Genomic DNA, 25,170 nt, shown 5'->3' on the forward strand with positions numbered 1-25,170 from the left:
AGGGATGACTAAGTAATGACTCCTGTTGATTTTAAGCAAACCTGAAAACGCTTTCCTTCTACTTACAGGCAAAAAGGCATTAAAGGTATGTCGCCTAGGAAACAAAACTATTCATTGGAACTGGCCTGAAGTATTTAGAGTGAGTGTTTCCTTCCTATCCAGGGAGTTACAGAAAAACACTGGTTCCTCTGAGAATTACAGAATATGATTCTGAAGGTGTCAGTGCAGAGCTCATCGTTTGCTGGAGAAAAGCTCTTTGTTACATTAGTTAAAGACGGCTTTCATACCATCTGTGCAATCCCTAATGACCTTGCAAGAAAATCCACCTTTTCATCTGTTTCTCTAGCGCCTGATTTACTTTTGGACAGTCAAAATTGCTTTCATCTTTTTAACATCAGGGGCTGCACAGTTTTTGGAATTCTGCTGCAAGTAAATACATGCCTCGTGTTCCTGCATCTGAAGAGAGTACCAGATCCTGCCCATCTATTCCGTTCCAGGGTAATCGCTTCCAGGTTTCTAACTCACCAGAGAAACCAAGATGATTTGCATTTGCAGTACGGGTTTTTTGAATCAGGACTTAGAGCTTTGTTTTTTAACCATATCCCAACCAGGCTTTCCTACCTTTCCAAAGACAAGGTCTTCCATTCCATCACCAGGCAAGGGGAAGAGGTCAGACTCGCTCCCGGACTCTCTTTTAAGGACACCCTGTGACGAGGCGCAGACGCTACTCAGCCCATCCTCCAAGAAGTTCTCACATTCTGCAGGAGCAAAGAAGAAAGAGTTATGGTGTGATGCTTTCTGTAGCATCCATACATCCAACTCGCATACACTCAGTAAATTCAAGGATTTAAAACCTACAGTAAACAGAGCTTTACAAATTGTGCTCACCTCCCAAAACCATGCCTGCAAATTTTCAAAGAATTTATTCAAGAATTTAAAACTCCTTTTTAATGCATCATCAAAGAACATGGTGCAAACAGAAAGTCTTCATTAAACAGCCATATATGCTTGTAGCTTGAGGGGCTGATAAATATGCTATGTATCAGGTACCCCACACTGAGCGTAACAGGATGTGTCCCATTGATTGCAGCAACTGCAAAATTAGGTTAATATTCAAAAAATGTAGAAATAGAACTCTACAATATTTGCTTTCTTTCTCAATTAAACAATCAACTCCCTCTAAATGCCAAGGTGCTTTTAATGCATATTGGGATGATTATTTCATTCTTCCTCCTATACTCCTCACTGAAAAAGCACTAGTATGACTTCCATGACAACCTTTACTTTTCTAAGATTCAAAACTTAAGTGTTTTTTTAAAAAATTTTCAGCTTTCATAGCTCCTGACATTGAAATATAAGGATATTGCATCTCTTTTTTCTAAAATGCTTCCAGCTGTTTGCATTGGGGTGGTCAGCGGCACAGAAACAGACTACAGCCACTGAGAAATCCCTTCCGTTCCAAAAACCTTAACAGACATATATTTGCATAAAAAATGCCTGTATATCATTTCGTTTGTTCAGCCTTCAGGCAAAGGTATTAATGACAATTTTGGCAATAACTGAACATTCTTTTCTCCCAGCTCAAAATATTTTCTGATTATTAGTATTTTTTCTAAAAAAGAAAGGTGTTATTTTGCAACCTGCTCTAACTAAACAGATCCAAAACATGTTTAGCTCCCTGGAGAGGAACCAGGGCACTAAAATGTCGTTTCGCTCTTAAATTACACCTGACAAACTCCATCCTTGGCTACATCAACTTTACACATCAATGCAATGATGACAGGTTTGGGTAGCTCGGAACTACCTTTCTCCCTTCCCCATCCTTAACGTGTGCCTGACAGCAGCTATCAAACACCCATCCACAGCCCAGCTGATGGGAGCAAGCCACTGTCGGAGGAAATAACGTGAACTTATTGATGGTAGTGGGGCTGCCCCCTTTTTGGTCATGGGGGAGCTGGAACCGGTTGGAAACCCCATTGCCCTGCAGAGGAGTTTCCACATGTCGGAGAATTGGAAAAGCACTTATTGAAGGCCGGGCGGCTGCTCCCCAGTCCTGTTCCCCTTTCGGTAAACCTGGAAAATCTGAACTGCTTTTCCATCATCGAGGGGAAGAAGGGAGGGGGAAGAGAAGAAGAAAGGGGGAAAAAAAATAAAAAAGAAGGGAAAAGCAAAGAAGAGATGGAGAGGCTGTAAGGGAGCAGGCCAGGGTGCCGGCTGTCCAGCTGGCAGCCGGCACAGTGTGTCCGCAGCCCAGACTGAAAAACAAAGGGGCTTGAGCCACGTTCCAGTGGAAAATCAGCGGGGACGATCCAGATGCGCCAAGGGATGGATACCTCGCCCAGATAATAAATCACAAGAGGCAGCGAAAGGCTCTCCAGGAGCCTCTGAAGGACAGAGGAGATGAAGCGGCAGGGAGGGATGATGAGGAGCAGAGTGATGGGGACCCCCACACCCCCCAAACCCTCTTTTCCCTCCCTTCTCCTTTATTGCCAGTTGTTTGGGGAGGGTCTTCCCCCCCTCTTTTCTGAGTTAGCTCATTGGGTTTGTTTTCTCTGATTTAAACCACACAGGCATTGCACAACGCTGAGCTCTGTCTCCCTCACCCGTGACCTGGCGAGCCCTGGTGACAGCACTGCCATGACATGGGGACTGTGACTCCCGTCACACATCCATCCCCTGCTCACTGCACATGCAGCACTGATAGCACAGCTGTTCTTACCTGCTCCTCTCTGTGGAGGTGCAGGTGAAAAATACAATGATGATGGTAATACACTTCTACACATAATATAGAGGCAAAAAAAATTCTACATTATAAAGGCCTAGGAAGAAAATTTCCAAGCAACTCTTTTACGTATATTTTCCAAAGCTTCGTGTTCTCCAAGACAGGGCTGAGCCCTCCAATTCCATTCTGATAGCTACGTATCTGCCACGCTCCTCCAGGCATTTAATTTCAAAACCACTGAGAGAAAATGAGAAGCTACAGTTTCTGGAGTTACCTTCTAAGATTTCAGGACTCTGTCCTTACAAGCCATTTCAGTAGGATTATTCAGCAGGTGAAAAAGGTCTAATTCCCTATCAAGTTGTGTATTTTTAAGTCAGCCACATTACGACAGGTAGTGGTTTTATTGTTGTTTGGTGTGGCCAGATTTTTCTTTCCCTCTCTCTACACCGCACAGCACCGCAGCCAGAGGGATGCGTGTGCAGTAAGGACGTTATTTCCAGAAAGGCCAGAACCTGCGGAGCCTGAGATCTTCCTGCTGCTTCAGTCTGATCAGAAAGCACATTAATCAACTTAAAAACCCACCTCACTGTGCTTGTGTTACAGACACGTATTACTATAATTATTAATATTTATGTATATATGCCTACCTGATTACATAATTAATATTATATTTCTACAGTATGATATTGCTTTAGAAAATTAGTATCTATCTAATATTAATCCATACGACTCTGTGATTGTGTATTTGGCAAGTCAAACAAGCACATGTCGTTTTCCAGCCAAATGGAGCACAGTAACTCTTGCCTGAAGCGTAAAAATATCATATCAAGAGACAAGGGATTTGAGGACACAATTAGGAAAGAAGCAGCATGGTGATACCACAGGTTCTCCTGTAAAACACTCTTGAAGCAGCTATTCACTGTTCATGACTAGTCTAAACACAGGAGTATTTTTTTTTGAAGAAAAAAGTAGTTATTTCACTCTGATGGGAGCTTGAACTTCTACCTAGAATAAACCCTCCAGGTCAGCCACCCACATTATCCCTTCTTAGCCCGCACTCTAAGAAGATTGGGTTTGAATTTCACATCGACACTCAGTGATTCAATCCCTGTTCTTCTTTCAAGTCTCTCAGATAAACTGAAGGAGATTCAGGTGAGACCCCTGCTCCTAATGAAAACAAGGCAAGAAGTGTCCTCTCTATGAACAGTTCAAGCAAAGTCACTATTCATGGCCCTGACAAATTACTCTATTTGTTTTGAACATTCATAATTCAATGAAAGTAAATGCTTTTTTTCTTATCTTGGACACCAATCCCTCTCCGAAACTTGCCCATACAAGATTTTCTTTCCCAGTGTAAGAGCCAGGAAGCACCAGCCAGCACGAAGGGCTGGGAGCTTGGCATGGCTGATGGGCAGGGTGTGGGAACGATGGCTCTGAACAGCCTTCCTGCTTCCTGAAGCCTGGAAATCATGGCAACTTGCAGAGGGGAAAAAAAAAAAAAATAAAATCAAACCACTGATTTGGATCTAAATATGGATTCAGGAGTTTCAATTTCTGATTGCATTATCATTTTGGCTAGAAACCATGTCTGTGTCCTCCATCACACCTTTCAAGCTTATTTATTTAAAAAAAAAAAAAGATCGAAACACTGAAGTACTTCAAACGCAGAACTACTTAAGAAGGTGACACACACCACAGCTCACTGCAAGTCAAGTGCTACAACCATGTGCTAACAATGACTCACAGCAGATTCATTACACATTTTCTTTAGTTTACATATTTTCCCCCTCAAGGCTAAGATGTCAATAATAAGAAGAAAAAGAAGGAAAGAAAAGGTGAGAAGAACCCTGGGCTGCTTGTCCAGGGCCCCCCACTGGCACGCTGCTCACCTGGAGACTCCCGTGTCCGCTTGCGTTCCAGCAGGGAAGAATCGGGACATGGCTCCAGCGAACACCAGCTCTCACGGTTTATCTGAAAAACAGACCACAGCAAATCAAAGAAAGGCCTCTCACTAACGTCCCTGTTAGTCTCTTCTGCAATGTCACTCTGCATCGACCAGCAGATATATAGTTATGGTTAATTTTGTCCCAATAATAAAACCCTCAAAAGTAACTTACAACTTTTTTTTTTTTTAGCATCACTAAACAAACCATTAAAATATGCCAAAAAACTTTATTTCTCTGTGGAAAGTATGATTTCAAGGTGGCTCCTGCTCAAAGCAGGAGTTCAGAGGGAGGATGAGCCAGTGTTTAAGCTACTAGTTGAGGACTGAAGAAACCTGGCTTCAATTCTCAGTTCCATTTGCAGTGGGACTGCAGGCAAGATATTCCTCTGCTTTATGCCTCGGTTCACTATCCACAGAATAGCAATTCCTTACCACCCATACTGCTGTAGAGGTAATTACCTTAAAGATAGTCAGGTGCTCTGATAATGTGGAAATGAGGGCTAGGGAAGTGTCCAGGTCATGGTGAGAACCAGAAGCACTTTGTATATTTAACTTCACATATTTGCATTAAGTGAAATGATGATGATGTTAGAAACCCCCATTTTAACACTAAGACACATCACATGGTTTATTTCAACATCAGCCCTTATCATCTCACCCTGTCCCTCACCCCTTCCGTGACTTCCAGTCTTTCAGCAAGGATGACTGATCTGTTCTCAGTCTTCTCCTCTGTCTGCCTCTGCTTTACTCGTCCTCACTTGGGTTGTGCTGTCCAACATTGACTCTGAAGTCTGCTGAACTATCCACAACCTTTGGCTCATCCAACACACACTTCTCATCGCTTTTGTCTACAGCTGGTAGACTCTGGAGTCCCTTTGCTCTCTCTCCTTCAGCTCTGCCTGAATGCCTCTATCATCAAACACAAGCAAATCTCGCCTGGACAGTCCCATGTCCCACATCATGAAATCCAGAGGTTGTTTCCCTTCCTGACCCGCCTCAAAACACAGGAGCTCACATGTTATGTTGTAGCTAAAAGAAAGCTACCAAAATGGATGACTTTGATTTTACATGCCAACTATTCTCCTGCCTTCTCTCTGGTTTTCCTTTTATCTCCTGAAATAATTTCCTTTTCCTTCTCTCTGTCAAATAAAGAATTTTTGCTATTTACTTTTTGCCTCTGACCTGTCTTCAATCTCCTCCATGATCCTGCTCCATTTTTGCAGTCCCTTGCCAAATTCTCATCCCCTCAATGCTCTCCTTTCTCCCATGTTACAAAATGCACTGCTTTTTCTTTTTATTATTTTTTTTTTTAAAAAAAATCAAATAAAGAAAAAACAAGACTCTCCTACCCTTGACCTGACTTGCTGCTTTGACTAATGACCCATGTCCTTTTTCCCTTTCTCACTGAGATCATGGAACTTGTTATTTGCAGCCTTTGGCTAGTGCTCCTCTCCGGTCTGGCTGCATCCTTCTGCCCTTCACTGGAGGGGCTCCTGCCAGCACCTCCGCTCACCTCCTGCTCGCCACACCGCAGAGTCAACGCTCCACTCCCCCAGACCTGTCAGCTACTTTCTACAGCACATTTTTCTTCCTTAGGTTTTGTCCTCCTCCATACTTCTGAGATGACAAAATGGGGCTGGAAGGGCATTTGACGGGTTAGATAGTTCCTTTCTGCTGCTCCAAGTCAGGCTCAACTATAATCTGAGAGGTCTTAATCCAACACGCCCTTAAAATCCTCCAGCAGCGAAGATACCGTGACCTTCCCCAGTCAGCAGCTCTTGCTGCGGGAGACAGGGAAGGAGCAGAGAAGATCTGAGAGCGGAAATATGAGCACGAGTCTCCCAGGAGAGGAGATGGAGACCTTGTGCTCTACCAGAGTCAGGTCTCACGGTGACCTCAGTGCATGTCCCACTTGGACATCCCTCCCACCTCCATGCAATTTTGCAGGCTATTTTTGTTAGATATGAGATGTACACTTCCTATCAGTTACTCACTGCCTCTGCTCATACATGTGCATCATATACACCTTCATCTAAAATCCCATTAGACCCCTATATGTACATACATCGAAGATCCCATCCTTCCCTGCACCTCTACTCAACACACATATGCACACACCTGTATACCCATCTTCTCCCTTTTACATATATTATATATAAATTAAATGAGAGGTGGAGAGGGAAAGAGAAGCAGGCTGAAGGCTGAGAAAGGCTTCTGTAAGCAAATACTCAAAACTATTTTTTCTGTTTTCCAAAGTGACGTAAAGATGTTGAGTTTTAACTGTTGCATGGACAGTGGGTCACCATTTGGATTCTTTCAACGGAAGAAAGACACCCCCTGTTCTCAGTGAGGCTGAGGGGCATCTAACCTTAGCAATTAAACCTCACTGCAGAATTTATACATACCTTTTAGTCTGAAGAGTTGTAAAGCCAACAAGTATCACATTATGACTGTAAAGCCAATATTCTTTTTTCTCCAGCCAAAACAGAATCTATTTTGTAGCACACTGTCTTACATTTTACTAAAGACAAATCTAGAGGTTGAGCCTGAACACACACAGAAGGACAAATGCAAATGTGCTCAAGTCCACACAAATGAAGAAACGACCCATTTCAGATATAAAATCAAATTCTGCCTCCTTCTGACTGGCTTGCACCTAACTCCTTCCTCATCAAATTGAGCCTGATCCTCCTTACTCTTAAACCAATGTATCTCCATCAAATTTAAGGAACTACTCCTGATATATACTGATATCCACTATTGGAAATTGATAATTAAACATCCTGTTCAACAATTAGCAGTAAGAAAGCAAAATATGAGGAGGTTCAAGCCTGTCAGTTGATTGGTAATAGAATGAACTATATTAGGCTGAATTAACATTATATTTTTTCCTTTAATAGAACCAATTGAGTCATTCACTGAAAATGCATTATAGACATTGGCATTTTTTCAAAAAAGATTTGAGTATTTTTCCCATTACCCAGCCAGCTCTCTCCTCTGCCCTGTGACTTTGCCAAGTACTGAAAACGTCTGTTTTTTTTCTACAAAAAAAAAAGTAATGAAAGAGCAACACTGAGGTTTAAGGTGCTGTTTCAGATATACCTGATTAGCTACAAAATAAAACATTAGAAACTAAATATTTATCTCAGTAGCCCTAATTCAGGAATAAAAATAATCATCATCAAAACACAAACAAAAGAAACCACTACTATATACAAGTATTCCCTACGCCAAAACGAGCCCAGATAGGATTTGAGGGAGGTTTACTGTGTGCTCTCAGGGAACTGGGTGGTCCACAGATACTCAAAACACAAACCCCATTATCCACAGCCCGAGACTGAGTGCTGGGCTCCCTCCTCAACAGCTGAATTCTGCTCATATTTACTCAGGACTGCAGGTACAAAAAGTAAGGGCTGCAGAAAAAATACCATTACAAAATATATTCCTTCCCTCTTCCCTCTGTTTTGCTAAGAGAAATCCAACGACAGGACGGCAGTCTGGTGGCCACAGAAGATGGTAAAACCCGCACGTACTTTTTGCCTTGCCCACACCGATTACAGCCCATCGTTCCTGGGCATCCCAAGTCTTTGCAGAAGGAGCAGAGGATGCAGCAGTGTTCAGATGGCAGAAGGGAGTATGAAACAGCCTCTGGGAACAGAGTTTCGATACACAGCTTTTGAAAAAAAGCCAGGAGAGAACCAGCTATTTTTCCATGCAGAAGCCTGAATGTGTTTATCAGCAGCTCAGACACAGAATGAATCATGGAAGCACATCCCCAGGCACCAAAAAGTGAATCCCAAAGGGTTTGCTGTTTGCCTGTGAAACACCAGCAGACTAAATGTCCAAAGAGGGCTGTAGGATACCAGCTGGAGTTGCAAGCAGCAGACGGTTCGATTGCTCTTTCGGGGCACACACGCATGTATTTCCTGACTCTCAGAGACATCTTCCTCCAGACATTTCACTTGAAACTTGACGTGACTTAATGCAGAAACCTCTGTGCAGACGAAAAGGATGGTGCTGGACAACCTGCGAGACAAAGGGGGCTGGGACGTCCTCCATCACGCAGGAATGATGAGTGACCCCAGCTCCTACTCCCAGGCTCTTCCTTCCTCTCCCCCTGCGCGACAGTCTTGGCCGAGGAGTTCTCTGACCCCTCCAGTGCTCACAGTCCTGTGCGGTGCCTGCCCACAAAAACCAGAATCCAGACCTCCTTCTCAGAAGAGATTTCAAAAATTACTCCTTCTGGCAGAGCAGCGTGGCAGAGGGCTTGCCAGCAATACTCGCTTTTGGAGGCCAGTCGCTACTTGGCTCCCATGCACCTTCCCTACCAGAAAATGGGAGATAACCATGGAAAAGTCATTTTTCTTTCTCTCTGGTTTTATTTTAACTTGTCTTGCCTTCCATTTCACAATAAAGCAAACACACTGACCTCTCAGGAAATCTTCCGCTATTTTAAAAGTTTGTACTTGTCAGCCTCACTGGTAGCGATATAAATCAACACGTCCAGAGCAGAAGGAACCAGATGATTTTAACTTTCATTTCCTAGCAAACCTCTAGAGATTCATCTTCCCTCAGTATCGTTTTAACTTTGTCCGAAATTTACAAGTTTCCATTTCTCTACTTTTCTTCCCCCTGCCACCAGCTTCCAGACGAAGTTCTCCCTTACAGCTAAAACCAGATACCATTGCACGTAGGAAAATATTTATACAGTAATTCTAGCTTCCTTGGTGTATCATTAAGCACCTGTACACCATAGGGAGCAATAACTGGACACTAGGAAAGATTTGAAATATCCATTGAAGAACAAAAATAGCAGAAAACAAGCAATACTTTAAATTCAATCACAACTAATTTGTTCAATAATCAGGAATGATACAATGATTTTATTTCTTTTTAAATTTTTAATGCAAATCTTAATTATTCTCTAGGAACTAGCTGTTCCTGAAAATTTCCTGCAGGTCAGTTGTCATTGCAGAAATTTGTACATGTAACTGGAATTCAATATTTATTCTGAGCAACTTTTAACTTTACAATTCCATTTACAATGGAATTATCCAGCAACAGCCTTCAAAAAAACTCCATATACACAAAACTCACATTAAGAGCAAAAATCATTGCTTTGGCAATCATCTTGCCACACAATATTAAGAGCAGACATCAATTTGCTTGCAAATTCCAGATTTTTTTTAAATTTATTTTTTTGGTAATCTCCCTGTGTCTTTTCTTAGCTTCAGAGGCAGGTTTTACCATGCGGCTGAGGAACACAACGACCATTCTCCAATGTACGTTGAAAGGGACAAAGGGACAACACTTGCATTTCTGCAGTGATTTCTATAGAGATCTATCTTCTAGCACTGTGAATATGCTACATTGAGCCTTTTAACTTCACAGATTTGGTGACACACCGTATCAGGACAACATTTTTTCAAGGAGGTCCAAAGTGACCTTGCCCACAGCAACAGGTGAGCAGTGCGATAGAGAACAACACTAAAGCATTACACCAGAAGAGGCTCCTACAACCACAGGACATTTTAAATGACTGACTAAATTAGCACTTTGTGGTGCAAGAGCAACGCTGAATTCTTAGAGTGCACTTTTCCCTCTGGCCATGTCCCAAACAGGGAAGGGAGCATGTGCCCCAAGAACATTTTCCAGCCCTTGGCACTGAGTTGTCCTTGTCCTGGTTTGGCCTAAACCAGGCCAATTTTCCTTTCAGTGATTTTTACTTTCAGCTAACTCTTTTCTAAGTAACTGCACTTTCTGAAACTAACTGCATGTTTTGCAGACAGTGTCTGCTTCTGGGACTGATAACACTCGAAGTTCATAGTTATCACTGAGGCACCGGTAGGGATGTTATGCAGAAAGGCTCTTGCTGTACTTAGAGAAACCAAGGTCACTGCTAAATTCCTCACTAATTATGAGTGAAGAGCTGAAGAGGGGTCGCACCTGCAGGGAGGAGCAGACAGGGCAGGTGACCCAAAATTGACTAACGAAGGTATTCCATCCCATACACGTCTTTCTCAGTATAAAGCGGGGGGATCACGAGGGTCTCGGGCTTCGGCTGCTTGAGCCTTCGGGCCTGCCTGAGCCTTTGGGCCTTTCTTCTCCCTTCTCACCCTTCTGGTATGGCCAGTGCCCAAGGAGGACTCTGTCTGTTTTCCTGCTGCCCCTGATCCCGATCCGGGCATCCCTGAATCCAGTTCCCGTCCGTCGCTGGGCCCAGCCTGGGCCTGCCCGGAGCCTGCCCTGCAGTGCCGGTGGGGACGTGGCCGACATCGGGGGAGCTCGATCTTGGTTTTGTATATATTTGTACATATTTGATTATTCCAATATTATTATTATACTCTTTTTCATTATTATAGTTTATTAAAACTGTTTTAACTTTCCAACCCATAAGTCTCTCTCCCTTTTCCCTTTCCCTTTCCCTTCCGGGAGGGGGGGAGGGTTAACAGAGAGCGTCTGCCACCAGTTTAATAGCCGGCCCACCTTCAAAACGTGACAGTCCTCCACCAGCAGAATTAAGAGTCCTGGTAACAACAAACTTTAATTAAACTTTAAAAATAGTAGCAATGGCTCTGCATAAAACCCATCTCTTGACTAAAACAGGAGGAAAATTCCCACAGACATGTCTGCGCCCAAGGTGAAAACACGTCTGTTTGATTTAAGTTATCCTTCCAGTTCTAATTCTACACAAGATACAAACAGATACACTCAAAAGTTCTCCACATCATAATAAATACACTTCTCTCCTGCTGTCCCTTCAATAACCAATCCACTGTGGACAGATGCAGGATTGAAGTTCAGAGCCATTTTAAGGCCACAAAGTTCGATGAGACACTGCGTACCCAGTGTCCGAGGATGGTAGTTCCCTCAGCCCTGAGCCCAAAGAAGGAATGAACATGCTTATGTGTCAAATAACCAAAACCAAAGTGCACAGAAAAAAAATAAAAATGCTTTATAAGTAAGATAACATACAATGGAAGAAATCTTAGTTTCAGTTAATTTTGGGACCTTCTCCACATACTACTTTTAGCTTAGGATGCTGCAAATTGCACTTTGCCTTAGGCAGGCAGGGTTCATTCCAGAGGATCTTCTCTGGTGCTGGAGTACAGGTACCAAAGCCACCCTTTGCCAGGAAGCAGAATAACTAATTGATTATAGAATCATAGAATGTCCTGAGTTGGAAGGGACCCACAAGGCCCATCGAGTCCAACACTCGTCCCAGCACAGGACAACCCCAGAATTCACACCATGTGTCTGAGGGCATTGTCCAAATGCTTCTTGAATGCTCTCAGGCTTGGCGCCATGACTGCATCCCTGATAATGCTGTCCCTTTGATTTCAAAATACCTTAATTATTTTTGTAACATTGGGCTGGTTTTATTTTCGTGAATAATGTTCAGACTTTTAACTGGAAGCTGAATGGGATCTGTTCATCTGAAGAGCAGCTAAATCAAACCTTGTTTCCCCAGTTATGAAAAAAACTTATACCTTCTGCCTACCCTTGACTTTCATTTGCAAAGGTGAAGTGTAGATGTAGGCAATGAACTATCATAAAATATTTCCAGTTGCGATTACTCAGTCTCTCATTCTCAAAGCAAGCCCATTTTTTATTTTCTAACTCTGCAAAGCACAGCCTGTCCATCCAGACTTGAATGCTTGTCTAACTCCACATGTCTTTTTGCAAGGTGCCAGACAGTGTGGTTTCCATATTCTGTCCCTAGATAGTTATATTTGTGGTAGGAGGCACAACATAAAAATGAGACAGGGCTGCCAACTCACACATGGGCACACTGAGACTTCCCATTTTGGGTCTTGGAATAACAAAGCGCAGACTGCTTTACCCTGCACGTAGCTGCTCAGAGCTCAATAAACTGTTCAGACAAGCAGATATTCCACTTGCCCCACACCTTCTCCCTCATCTGCTACACTATCCCAGCAGGAAAGATGATGGCAAAGTTTTATGCCTTTTCTGCATAATCCAGGCTTTCCTGTAGAGTGGCAAACCACTTTGCTCAGTAATCAAGTTCATCACGTTTGCATTGCAAGTCCTACCTCCAATGTAGAGGCTAGGACACTGATTTACCCGTCGACTCTTGCTTTTTCATATATGGGGAGGAGGAAGAAACAATGTTAAATCTAAAAATAATTGTGTGCCTCAACCCCCAAAATGCAGAGGGATTTTTTTCATAACTTCACAAGCCACTGTTTCAGGCACGATCTAAACAAGGAAACTCTGAGCCCCAACACACTGACCCTTCAGATGACACGTGCATTACAAAACAGTTAGTAGGAACCAAATTCTTTTGTGACTGTAGCTAAGAATGGTTGCAATCAATGCAAATATAATCCCAGCTATAAACATTTAGTAACCAAAATGACACAAGATCATCTTTGTTCACAATTTGTTCCAGTTGTCCTTCTCCACCAGCTGTTTTTCTTTCCTATGTCATGACGACCAAGTTCCTCATCTTAAAATGAAGCAAAGGACATATTGATCTACCACTCAAAGAAAAGACAGCTTGTCTGAGACAATCTGTAGGCCAAACTGAAAGCTGTTTGGTGTTTCGCAGGTTATCTTGGTAAAATTTCATCCAGATCAAACACTCTTAATGGATTCTATTTGGCTTTGCTTTTGTTGTAAGGCTATTTACTTGCTTTTCAATACTTGACACTTAAGAAATACTGTCCTCTTAACTCACCAAAATATGATGACTGAGATAAGGTACAGTTTTATTTAAGTATTTTAATTAAAAACGAACCCAACAAAAAACCCCACCCTCATTAAGGGTCTGATCCAACTCCCATGAACGTCAAGAGATGATCTGCCACTGACGCACTCGAGTGCTGGCTTGGATCCCTAGATCATCAAAATTTAATTTCATCTACCGGTTATGTTATAGAAACCAGCTAAAACATGAAGAACGACTGAAAATCCAGCTCAAGTTGATCGTAACTACAGCTGTCACTACCACTCTCCTATTTTAAACATCTGCAGCCTGTACGGCCTATGTTCGGAGCAGCAATGCGTGCACACACGCACACATATATGGACACTGAGTCATTTGCAGGAACAGACAGTATAACCCACAGTTTTGAAACTCAGTTAGGAAAATACTAGTGGGAACTAACAAGAGCCACATTTTTGTTATAAAATCTAAGCTTTGCTGAACAAAAACTAATTTAGGGAACTGACGACATCAGAAATACTGAAGTCAGATAATTATAGCGAATTACATTTCAACCGAGGCATCCAGATATTCTTTATAAAAGAAAAAGATTGTGTTTTTTTTATTAGCAGCCGAGGTTGTCGGGGTACCAGGTCTTCTCCCAAGAATTATTAAGCAGTTATTTCACACAAGTAGTGTGTGTAAAATATGTATACATTTTTTAATGACTCATAGGGTGTCTAGAGACTGAATACCATGGCATTCAATCCACAACCAGCACCATTAACAGGAGAGTTCAAAAATACTCAACAGAAGTGAGTTGGTAGAGAAAACAAGTTATGGTTATTTGCATCACCAAAACTGAAAGGATACAGTGAATTAAAGGAACATACTTTAATTCCTAAACAAAGCAAGTTAACAAGTGCTAGGTCTATTTTAGCGTAGATGAAGTAGAAAAAGAATAATTTGAAAATAAATTTTTCTACATGTTCTCGTCTCGACTCAGAAACGAGGGCATGAAGCAAAAATCATAAAAAAGGAAGCCATACAATCATGCAAAAACCCACTGCCTTAGCTAAGAAAAGAGTGAAAAAGGGAGAGCAGTCCCCCTGGCTGCTTTCTGATTTCCATCCACTTTGCCAGGAAACTGCTGAAGCTCCAAAAAGCTGTTACGGAGACAGGACATTCCCAGACTGCCACCGTGCCATTTGGTGGAGCACTTGCTAATTTTAGATTAGAGGAGGAACACACTGGGACAATTAGCCAAGAGCCACTCCTGGCTCTTGCTCCAATCCATCTTCAGACAAAACTCACACCCAAACAATAAGACTGACAGTACACCCTTCAAATGCAAACAAAAAACAGAGGCAGAGGAGGATCCGCCATGCCTTTTTTTGGCAGAACACAGCTTTCAGGGGACATTTCAACCCCAAAAGCAACCACTGGAAATGAAAACCCTTTGCCAAACGGCACCTTACGCAGAAAGCCCACCTGCAAGTGGTAAAGATTGCAAAACAGAAGGAGACCGTTTAACAGCAGAGGAGAGGGAAGACGGACAGAAAGAGCTCTCCGAAAGAGTATCTGAGTGCATGCTGCAAGAGATTAACTGGTTGCAGGGATAATAATATTTGGCATGAAATGGTTTGATAGCACTCAAAACCATCTCCATGCTGAAGGGCAAGAGCTCTTCCACCTGTTCCCCCTCTCTGCACAGTCCAGCTGGGGGGCACAGGTACAGCAGGGAACAGATCGACCCGTCAAGAGATGGAAAAAGGAACCCATAAATAAGTGTGTACAAACATCATACCTTTAACAACACAACATCTACAGTCCTGTCCACCTTGGAAATGTCACACAGGCTGTATCGCCTCTTGTGGCGTTCGTACATTTTGTCCAAAAAGCCTGTAGCGGAGGAGCAGAGCCCACCATGAACCCCAGGCTGACTGCGGCCAGGCGTGCTCCAGACCTCTCACAGACGTGCTCAGGAGTCCCCGTGTCTCAGCACACCAGCCTGTCCGAGCCTCTTAACAGGAAAAAAGAAAATCCCAGAGCTGCGACCGGCTGATAAAAGTCTTCTTGGAACAGATTTGCTTGTACAGGCAACACAGGAACTTATAGCAAACAAAAGATATTTGAAGAGAGCTTTATACATATAGGATTATTTTTTTTGCAACTGCTAAGAATGGTATCAGCCTTCCTGTTATAGTAATAATAATAATTAAAAAAATGTTTTCCAGACAGCTTCAATATCCAAAAAGCACCAGAATGAAATTCCTATCCGAAAAAGGGAACAAAAGCCAGATGTGTGCAGCAGGAACCTTGACGCTCTGAGAGGGAAGGCAGAAGGTGGCTCAGCCACGACAGGTCTAATTCAGGAAAAAAGGAAAAAGAAAAAAAAAAGCTGATCACTGTATCCAACGTAAACACTGTCACCAACGTGTTTTTTTCTTTCACACCCTCATGCGCTGAAAGAAACAATAAAAAAAGCTACTTTCTTCCTTTCGAGTCGGTCCACTGTTCGCCAGACAGGAGGGCTCGGTTCTGAGTTAAGTTTAAATTTCTAATGACAGCTCAGGGCAAAAGGAAAGAAAATAATGAAATAAAGCCACTCCCTCCTGATTTGGGCTGGGACGTCACGACTTGCCTTTTTAGTCCTGCACCAGTGTTCTCCCAGCTTTCAAAATTTCTTTGCAGTTGTGGGAGCATGATTCATCTCTTCAGAGAGAGGAAAAAAATAAAAGAGGAGGGAGAGGGGGGAAGAAAAAGCAGCAGCTTTTATTCGCCGGCCTCTTCCACCTCCGGCTGCAGGCACTCGGTGTGCGTTTGCTCTGTCCGAAAAGTGACTGAGAAGCAAATGGACGCGTTTTCGGAGAGGTAAAAAGACTCTTCTCTCTCCCCCAGGCTAAGTGAATGTAAGTTTCAGGCTTAACGCTTCCCCAAAACACAAATGGAAACTTATGATTTAAGCAGTGTACACAGAAGGAAAAAAAGAAAAAAAGGAAATAAACCATTTACTTTTTTTTTTGGTTTGCAACACAGAGCAAAAGACTTCAGTAACTTGCTCTCCAGAAAATACAATTTTCCCTCTTTTATTCTAACCTGAAAGGCCGAGCTTTTTTTCCTTAAAAAAAAAAAGCAAGCCTCCAAAAACCTAAACTTTTTAAAGTCTTTCTAATGCTGGGCCAGTGGGAGCGTCTCTCCCCTCTCAATAGCTCATTCACATCAGCTGGGCCCTGCATGCACACTGCCACATGGTTTCCTGTTTTCAAACTGCCCCTTTGCAGCCCCCTCCGCTTTCCACCCCACCCTGACCTCTCGAGGGATGAAATCTTTCCATACTTCCCTGGCTTTAGACATTCTCTCATTCACCGATTCAAAAGGGAATGGGGGCGGTTTAAAGAAAAAAAAAAAAAAAAAGAAAAAAAAAAGAGAGAAGAAAAGGGGAAGGGGGGAGTTTCCATGGCTGGGAGTTTGTAGTGAGCAGAACTCACTGCTTTTCTGGGTAGAAAAGCTGGAAACGCAGGAATTGTTAATCCTGTGTTGCAAAGCAGGAAACAGAGACATCGGAAATGGCACTTATCAACCCAGCGTCTAATTGCAGATCTCCAAAGCCATCCTCCGCGGCGCCATGTGAACTGGCCTACCTCCCGCTGCTGGGATTCGCTCCGCTTGTGGAGCTTAGTTAAGGGTTTGTAGGTCTTTTCATCCAGCCCCGCAGGGTGACCCATGTCCCCTGGTTGTATGAGGCGCTTTGTAACTACCAGCTCAAGCTCTGGCAAAGGTGACTCAAACCCTGCAGCCTGCCGAAACGGATAAAAAGTACATTTTCGGCATTTGCATGCAAGATGAGTCTTCCAAAGGAGGTCTAAAGCCGTCTGCTGCAAATGGGCTCTCCAGCTCCTCTCTTTTCGGTGCTACCCAGTCTTCTGGCCACCCAAAAACATTGCACCAGCAGCCTGCCTGTGAGTAACACAGGAACTGACTCCCCTCTGCACCTATTTAGTAAAACACCGAAGAATGAGAGTTCACAGAAACAAGAAGTACTATTTTGGGCTCTCCTGGATATGACACCCCCAATCCGTACAGCCAGATTATGCAAAAGCATAATTACTCTCTAGATTTAGCAGACTCAGTAAGCAAGCTGAGAAGGGTGTCTTTTCCTAAGACTACAGCATGGCTTGGTGGCACAGTGGCCAGCTGCCTCTTGAAGGCCCAAACATGGCCTCATGCTGGGGCCTCGCAGCTGATCGGCTCCTCCCGGTAAGTGCACAAGTATACTCTTACCTAGTCAATGTGAGGTTATCTCCCTCCACTTTCATTAGGCTCCAGTCTCTCTCTCACAACCCAAAGCTTCATCTCCACCACACCACCAGCTGAACTGAGAAGGATCTCCTCTATGAGGCTGTCTTACAGCTATAATCCCTGGCTCGAGATCTCAGCCAATGACTCTGTTCTCCTCAACAATGAGTGGAGCTTCTGCTTTCAGTATTAAGACACACACAAAATGTGGTAGTACTTTTGGGACTTTCTGGAGCCACCAGTTTTCTCCACAAGTAATGAATCCCAGCAATCATGTGCCCATCAAGATGAGGAATCAGAAATGGCTGTGACAGCATTCCAGCCCTTCAAACACTACCATAAAAGGCAGGGATTTCCTCAAATCTAAATTTACAAGACAGGAACCTATAAACAAAGTGTGTGAATTTAGTTCAGGTAAAGGAATTTGCAGCAGCTGCTGTACTTTGATGATGCTCTAATGTTTCATTTTGGAGCACCCATATTTTTTTAACCAATACAGAAGTTTTTCTTCAAATCAATCTGATGATGGCTGCTGGTATATAAGGCTGAGATTTATCCAAACGACAGCTGCACAGCTCTGTCAAAGCGCTCTACGTAATGTGCTTCCACCTTTGAAATGCAGAGCCCCTCTGGCAACCAGAAGATGTTCAGCTGCAGGGCTCACGCAATGCCCACCTTGAAGAGGAGACTGCCATGTCAGCATCACAACTAACAGAGAGTGCATCTTCCATGGAGATGCAAGATAGGTCCAACTTCTAGCTGCATCAACATCCAGTCTTTTGTGGCTTATGTTATCTCACCCTTCCTACAGGTAAGGAGAAATGAGAAACATCTCTAGCCAAAGGAGGTGGGAGATGTGCAACCTTCCTAGCAGGAAGTTAAACAGAGAAGGCCTTTTTTTCTGAGCTATACACAAAAATCTTGGTATGGCCAAAAGCCACAAGTAACCCAATGTGTGCCTTCAGGGGGCAGGAGGGAACAAAAAATTCAGGTGCAAGTTGCAGGCAGATGGCAAGAGCTGGCCACGGAAGCTGTGAGGCCAGCGCCAGGCAGGGTGACTCTGGGCACAGGACATGTCCCAGGACTCAGTACACGTCCATGCCCTAGCTGTGAATCAAAATGATGTCTTGCCTTCCTCCATAATTGTGTGTCTTGATCTAGTAATGATTGCCAACTTATCCCTTTGGACTCCTCTACACCTTCAGCCACAGAGGGAAATAATCAACACAAACAAACAAATAAATCAACAAAAAATATCCCACTCTCTTCCTTCTCTTTTTCTTTTCAAATTTAAGCTTCTAAATCCCTAATTTGTTCCAAGAGTTTTTCTGTGGTTATGTTCCTGACTCACAGCCAAGATCAGGAGGCCAGTGACGACTACAGACACATGAAGTCCATCTCATCTTCATTTCCAGACTTCACTGCTGAAGGGGGGCGGGGAGAAACGTAATATAAACAAGTAGAAGATAATATGCCAGACACACTCCCCCTTGGGAGACCATCGCTCTCTTCCCACGTTAGGTGGGGCTTTTGCTGCATTGTTTCAGGCTAGAAATCTTGCCTTGCACACAGCCTTATACACACACAGGCACGCTGAGCAGACGCAGAGACACTCAGCCTGGCCGAAGCAGAACAAAGGCTTCCAGTCCCTTTTGTCCATCTATTTAACGCAGTTCGTTGAATGCCATACACGTGTTTACACAATATATAGTATTTATGCTCAGAAACACAATGCACCAGACAATCAGAGGATAAAGATTAAATTAAAAAAACCTACTCCAACAAGTAAATAATTCTCTCTTTTTTTTTTTTTTTTTTTCCTGCGAGTTGCTCAAAATGGAGCAGAGACGTGAGCAGCAGCCTGGGCCACCGGCTGCTGATGCGACAGTTCTGGGCTCCTTATTGAAAACATCTGGAAGCGCTGAGCTGCTTTCTGCAGACAGGAGTTTGAAACTATCCAATCGTTTCATATCCAAACCAAAGTCCAGCGCTGCGGATTTCAAGGGAAGGAAAAGAGAGGGGGGAGGAAAAAGCAAAGGCACTCCATCGCACCATATGATCTGTAACTCATCCAGATAAAACTCCTCCTCCTCCACCCGCTAACAGACCTCTTAATGACAAGGAAATCATGGCTATTCTGAAACAGACTGCACTATTGTTATCTGTTTCAAATTACTTTTGCCATATTGTTATGAAACCCTGAAAATGATGCAATCTGCAGAAATACTCAAGCATATTAACTTTTTTAACTGCGGCTCTGATAGGAACTAATGGAGCAGTAGATGAAAGGAAAAAATTCTCCCTGTCTTAAGCAAGTCAAAACCCACTTTTGGGCACTAAACACAGGAGATAATAAATTCATCAGACAGTAAGAGAGAACTACAATTTCAATTGCTTTTTTCGTAAAAGAAATCAGCTTTTTGGAAAGCGTTTTTAAAATTTAATGTTTCTGGCACTTGCAAGGATAGACAAAACAAACCCTTTTTTTTTCTAAAACTAAATAAGGCAAAGGAAATCTGCACTCTAATACTGCAAAGCCTGTAAGAGGAGCACATCCAATCTGGAAGGGAGCGCACATCCATCGTGTCGGCTGGGAGGTCGGTCAGCACCCGCGTGAGAGCAGACCGAGATGGATGCTCGAGTGTGGATTTTGAAGAAGACCAGGCAGTCGCTGAACACTAGCGAGCACTCACGCTGCAGACCTTGGTACAGAGCCCTGGATGTTAGATAATGCATTTCTCGTTTTTTTGCAGGAGCTCTGCAAGACTGAGGAGAGTTTTGTGACCGACCCATCCCCACCCTGCCTGTCCATCTGTATCCCTGCGGTGGCACTTTGGTCCAAGGCTGCATCCCTCTGGCCATGGCATGACCCACCAGCGTTCCACCAAGCAGCATCCTCTTCATGAGGTGGCCCCAGAAGGCTGGTTGGATTCAATTCCAGAAGGATTTTGGATTCCCCTACGAGGCAGTGCACAGAAAGAAGAGGAGTCAGGGAGAGGGACATGGACAGTCCCCTGTGATCAGAGTCCGTGGCAGGCACGGGGATGCTGTAAGAGCGAAGCTCAGTGACGCAGGCAACAAACCTTCACAATCGTGGGCCTAAAACACCTCGATATTCACCAGCTCGACTTATTCCTTGGGGCAACTTGTCCACAGTATCAACACAAGTTTTTGCCCAGCCTGGGCAGCCCCAACTCTCCTAAAACTTCCCTATTTAAATCATTCAGATCTTCACGCAAAGGTCTGGAGAGAGACATTCCCTCGCAGAGCGATACCCTGCTTTGGGACAACACAACTGAGCTGAATTTTATATCCACACAAACCATCATACAGCTGCCGCCTGCATTAGAGCTCGAAGACATAACCATCTAATAAACAGCCGAAGAACCACAAAGGAGGAAAGAGGAGGGCTTGGAAAGCTGTCAGACATACGGATACACGGAGAGCATGTTTTGAGAAAATACAAAAACACCTTGAGAGATCTTCAGTCATTTCCTGACCTTCCCTTTTCTAATATTTCTCAGAGACTCGGTGTACATTTCTCAGGAATTTCTATTGTCCACATAAGCTTCAGAAAAATACCGAAGCTTTGGTCTGCCACGGAGCATGCCTGAACATCCTTCCAGAGGAAGTCAACTGCCCGTCTTACTGCTCCCAAATGGCTACAGGAGAAACACATCCCACGCAAGAGATTAGCAACCCCTCAGCTGACTTTACATCAGTTTGCAACATCTAGTTCTGCCTTTACCAAAAATAACTGCAAATCGAGATGTCTGGCTGGCTGAAGTGCTGTGGGATCTTGGACCACGCCACAGATATTTGTTTAGCGTGTTATGGCAGTTGAGAGAAATACTTCTTACTGTCAAACGCTGGACATGTTGTTTCACCCTGTGAATTCCAGCATTCTGAAAACAGGGAAGGGAAAACAAGAGTGGATAAAGTGGGAACAGTCCCCCAAACAGGCTGTCAAGGAGCACCTGAGCTATATGACCCGCAGAAGCAAACCAGCCTCCCAGAAGCAACCTGTGCTGCACGTCCCCTGTGTCCTCTGGGACACCGGCTGCTCCTGCGCTCAGGTACTTCCCATCAGGGCATGGCGTCTATATCTACAGATGGGTAAAATCCAAAAATATCCGTGTCTTTCATGAAGAATAACACCATTGTCAACCAAGACATCTGGATCAGAGATACTGCTTTGGTTTCACAGCTGGCTCAGCCCAGCCTGAAGCTGCTGCCGAAGGCGGTCATCAGAAATGACATTCACTTGTCTGAGCACATCCAGCACTAAAGCTGGTCACGTTAGCTTAGCTGAAATTCCCATTCATGTTTTTCAGTTGCTGGTTATGAACATGCCAATTTTACACACACACAATGAACAATAATCTTTGCTAATTATGGTGATTCAAGCCCTCCTACTCTAAAGGCAGGATTACCATTTCTGGGATCTGGAACAATAATGATATAAATAAAAGTATTTAAAATAGTGAATTGTAGTTACAGGAGATTTCAAACCATCGTAAACATTATGCAAGTCACTTGAAATTGGTTCGCACAGGCTATTCACCTAATATGTAAGCCTGCTCAATCCACACAATACCCAAACAAGCAACGTCTAGTAACTCATCCTACAGAGGAGTTAAGGAGATCATCACATTTGTCTCAAATGCAAGAAAAGAAGATGCTTCATTATCTATAAAGTTCATAAATGTAAAATTTCTTCGAAGGAGTTTTTCATTTTTATACCATACATAATAAAAAAGCATGTTCTGACATCACTGGGATAGATATAGGACATAAAATATTGATTTACACAGATAAAAACGTATGTTCCATTATCCCATAATAATAAATTCCAGAAAGAGTAAAGCCTGACAGTTCAAGGTATGAGGTTAAAAATTAGCATGAGTTTTTGTGCAGGACAACAGACCACCTCATATTTGCAGGGTGCAGGAAACATCACATTATATTGCAAAATAACAGCATGATACCCCTTGCCATAGGCACGGCACAGGAGCAGACAGACATTGCCTGAGCTGCTCCAGGATGCCTTGCACAACACGAGATCGGTGCCACGATACGCCTGATGGATGCTTCTATCTAAAGAACTTATGTATTTAGCTAAAAACAGAGACAGGATAGCAGATTACATAGATGAATTGGCGGATAAAGCCCAACAAAAATGACGTATGGTATCAGTGAGTAAAATTAATAGACAATATAAAAATGACACATCTTGAACTGAGGAAATTATTCAACTTTTACCATTCTTTTATGCCTCCAGTTTAAGGCACTGTAATCGAACTGAAAAACAGAGAAGGGTCATTCAAATGAATAAATCATGCCAGCAAATGATTCAGCTTCCCTCCTTTTTTTTTTTTCTTTCCCCTTTTAATTGAAGTCCCTAGGACTTGGCCCTTGGGAAGCCCACACGACCCAGTGTATTGTCCTGGCCGGGCACTCTGTCAAAAGGGAAAAAGTTATCTCTTCTTTCATCTTGTAACTTGAAAATCTGGGAGGGGAAGTGGTGGGAAAGCAGAGCACCGTACAAAGGCATCCATCATATTTCCAGGTCAATTTTTTGCTTGGCTGCTAATGAAGGCAGGGGATTGAAGACACTGTGGTATTTGTTTCACCCTTCCAATTTTTCTCTTTGCTTTGAGGGGAGGAGGATCTCAGACCCAACCGGTAACTGAGATGCTCTGAGGGCAGCCAAGCCTCCCTCTCCCCAGCAATAACAGGCACTCCAGCTCACCCTCCTACCTACACTCGCATCCAACCAATATTTTCATGCCCTCTCTACATGCATTTGGAAACTTGAAATAAAATCCAATGCAAACTTTAAGAAGAGGCATTTGGATTCCAGCTCCTGCCTGGGAGGTCTGCTGTAGGACCACATGAGTATTCATTTGCTCACTGTTTTATCCGTTTCCCTGGTAGTCCTCTGTAAAGAATATTAAACAAACATGTCTTTACAGCTAGAGAGCCCAGGAAAGAATGTTGACCCTCTGGAAGAAACCTGTTTTTACCATTTTTTACTCCACTTTTATCCCTCTGGTCTAAAGATGTCTGTGCAAAGGTAAGAATTCAAGTCCACAAAGCCATTGTTAAGCACTGCTATAGGAGCACATGCTAAATATGTTCTCCTCTTTAGCCCAATTTTAGAAAATATTCCTAAAGGAATTTCAGCACATTAAACATATGCATAATTAACAGCCAGATATGTGGAAGCATCGTCATTAGTGAGGAATATTCTCAACTGTTGACACTGCTCCAGAAAACATAATAAAATATTTGTTTTTAAGTTTATAAACTAACATATGCTACATCTCCTCTACGAGCTTTTCAAAGATCCCTTTACAGTAACATTTGGGGTTGCAGGGATAATTCCTAACTGGAGTAATGGCTCCAAACCCTGCTCCTATTCCTCTCCACTCAGAGGCCGGGAATGTCCCTGCAAGCACTGGGAATGTCAGGCCAATACAGGTGTTTCAGGAAAACTTTATTTGCTGGGTTTTTGGGCTCCCTTCTCTCATTCCTCACCTGCCACGGCTGCTGCACTTCCATACATTTAGCAGCTTTAATCAATAGATAAATAAACAAATTCAAGCCAATGGACAATGATAAGTGAGGCCCAAAATGTCAAAAAACAGGATTTATTGTATCTGGGAGCCTTGCATTTTCCCTGAATTATCCTTCAGATTCAGACTATCCCAGAGCTGCAAAGGTCACCGCGTTGCAGATAAGGAAAATGGAGCATCTGAAATTTCTCTCCAGTGGCTACAAGGAAAGGGTTGGTTCTGTTTTCTTAGGAAGAAAGGGCGAAATGTTCTGAAGCTCTCTCTCGAGGCTAAAATCCAAAACATTTACAAGACTCAGAAGCAAGAAAGCTTGCAGATAATCAGCAGAACTGATGCCAGTTCAACCAAAGCAAACCAGTAACAGCGACTGGGAGGAGCACAGATTACGCAGCATCGTTCTGTACACAAAGAAAATACCCTTTTCGTTATGCAACGGTTAAATAACTCAACTAGAAACCCCTTCTGTCCCAAGTTAGAATTGCTGACTGCTCAGCTAGTCATTTTGGCTATTATGTAGCACTAATCTCTGCTGTTTCTGAAGTTAGCCTTTCAGAGAAAAAAGGCAACTTCAAAACATGCAAAAATTAATGAAACCCATATGTGGGATACTGTCATTATTCCATGTTTATGAGAGGATCAGGTTTTGTTAAATGGGCTTATTTAATGCAGACGCATAAGAAAAAATAACCAGCAAAAGATCTGAAAGTTACTGAAAGAAAAATATTTTCTTTGTTAAGCCAAGCAGCCCGTAACAAGCAAAAAGACACAATTTAAACTAAAAGCCACTATATATTTTGGTGCAACTTTTGTTTACAACTTCACTGACAGCTTATAAAGTTCTCCTAAGTAGAGAAATCTCTCCCAGATATATTTTACCCTTTTGACCCCTTTTACCCCCCGTACTGTATTTAAGCTGGGGCAATCTAAAAATCAATGGCTTATGGAAACATCTGTTGGT

At 43.1% G+C, this 25,170-nt stretch overlaps 1 protein-coding gene across 7 annotated transcripts in view; it reads right to left on the minus strand.

Annotated features, from left to right (window-relative positions):
* AKAP13 (A-kinase anchoring protein 13) overlaps positions 1 to 25,170 on the minus strand; it is a 219,313-nt gene that overhangs the window by 53,990 nt on the left and 140,153 nt on the right. For 6 of the 7 annotated variants that reach the window (XM_068410072.1, XM_068410076.1, XM_068410075.1 and 3 more), the window contains 2 exons: positions 4,612 to 4,693; positions 622 to 758 (listed from right to left, as the gene is read on the minus strand). In XM_068410072.1, coding sequence (XP_068266173.1) covers positions 622 to 758; positions 4,612 to 4,693 — 219 coding nt within the window. Of the gene's footprint in view, positions 1 to 621; positions 759 to 4,611; positions 4,694 to 15,142; positions 15,523 to 25,170 lie in introns of those variants that run through there. The other variant, XM_068410077.1, reaches the window with a different exon arrangement.

Source organism: Nyctibius grandis, chromosome 11, assembly GCF_013368605.1.
Source record: "Nyctibius grandis isolate bNycGra1 chromosome 11, bNycGra1.pri, whole genome shotgun sequence".
Lineage (NCBI taxonomy): Eukaryota > Metazoa > Chordata > Aves > Nyctibiiformes > Nyctibiidae > Nyctibius > Nyctibius grandis.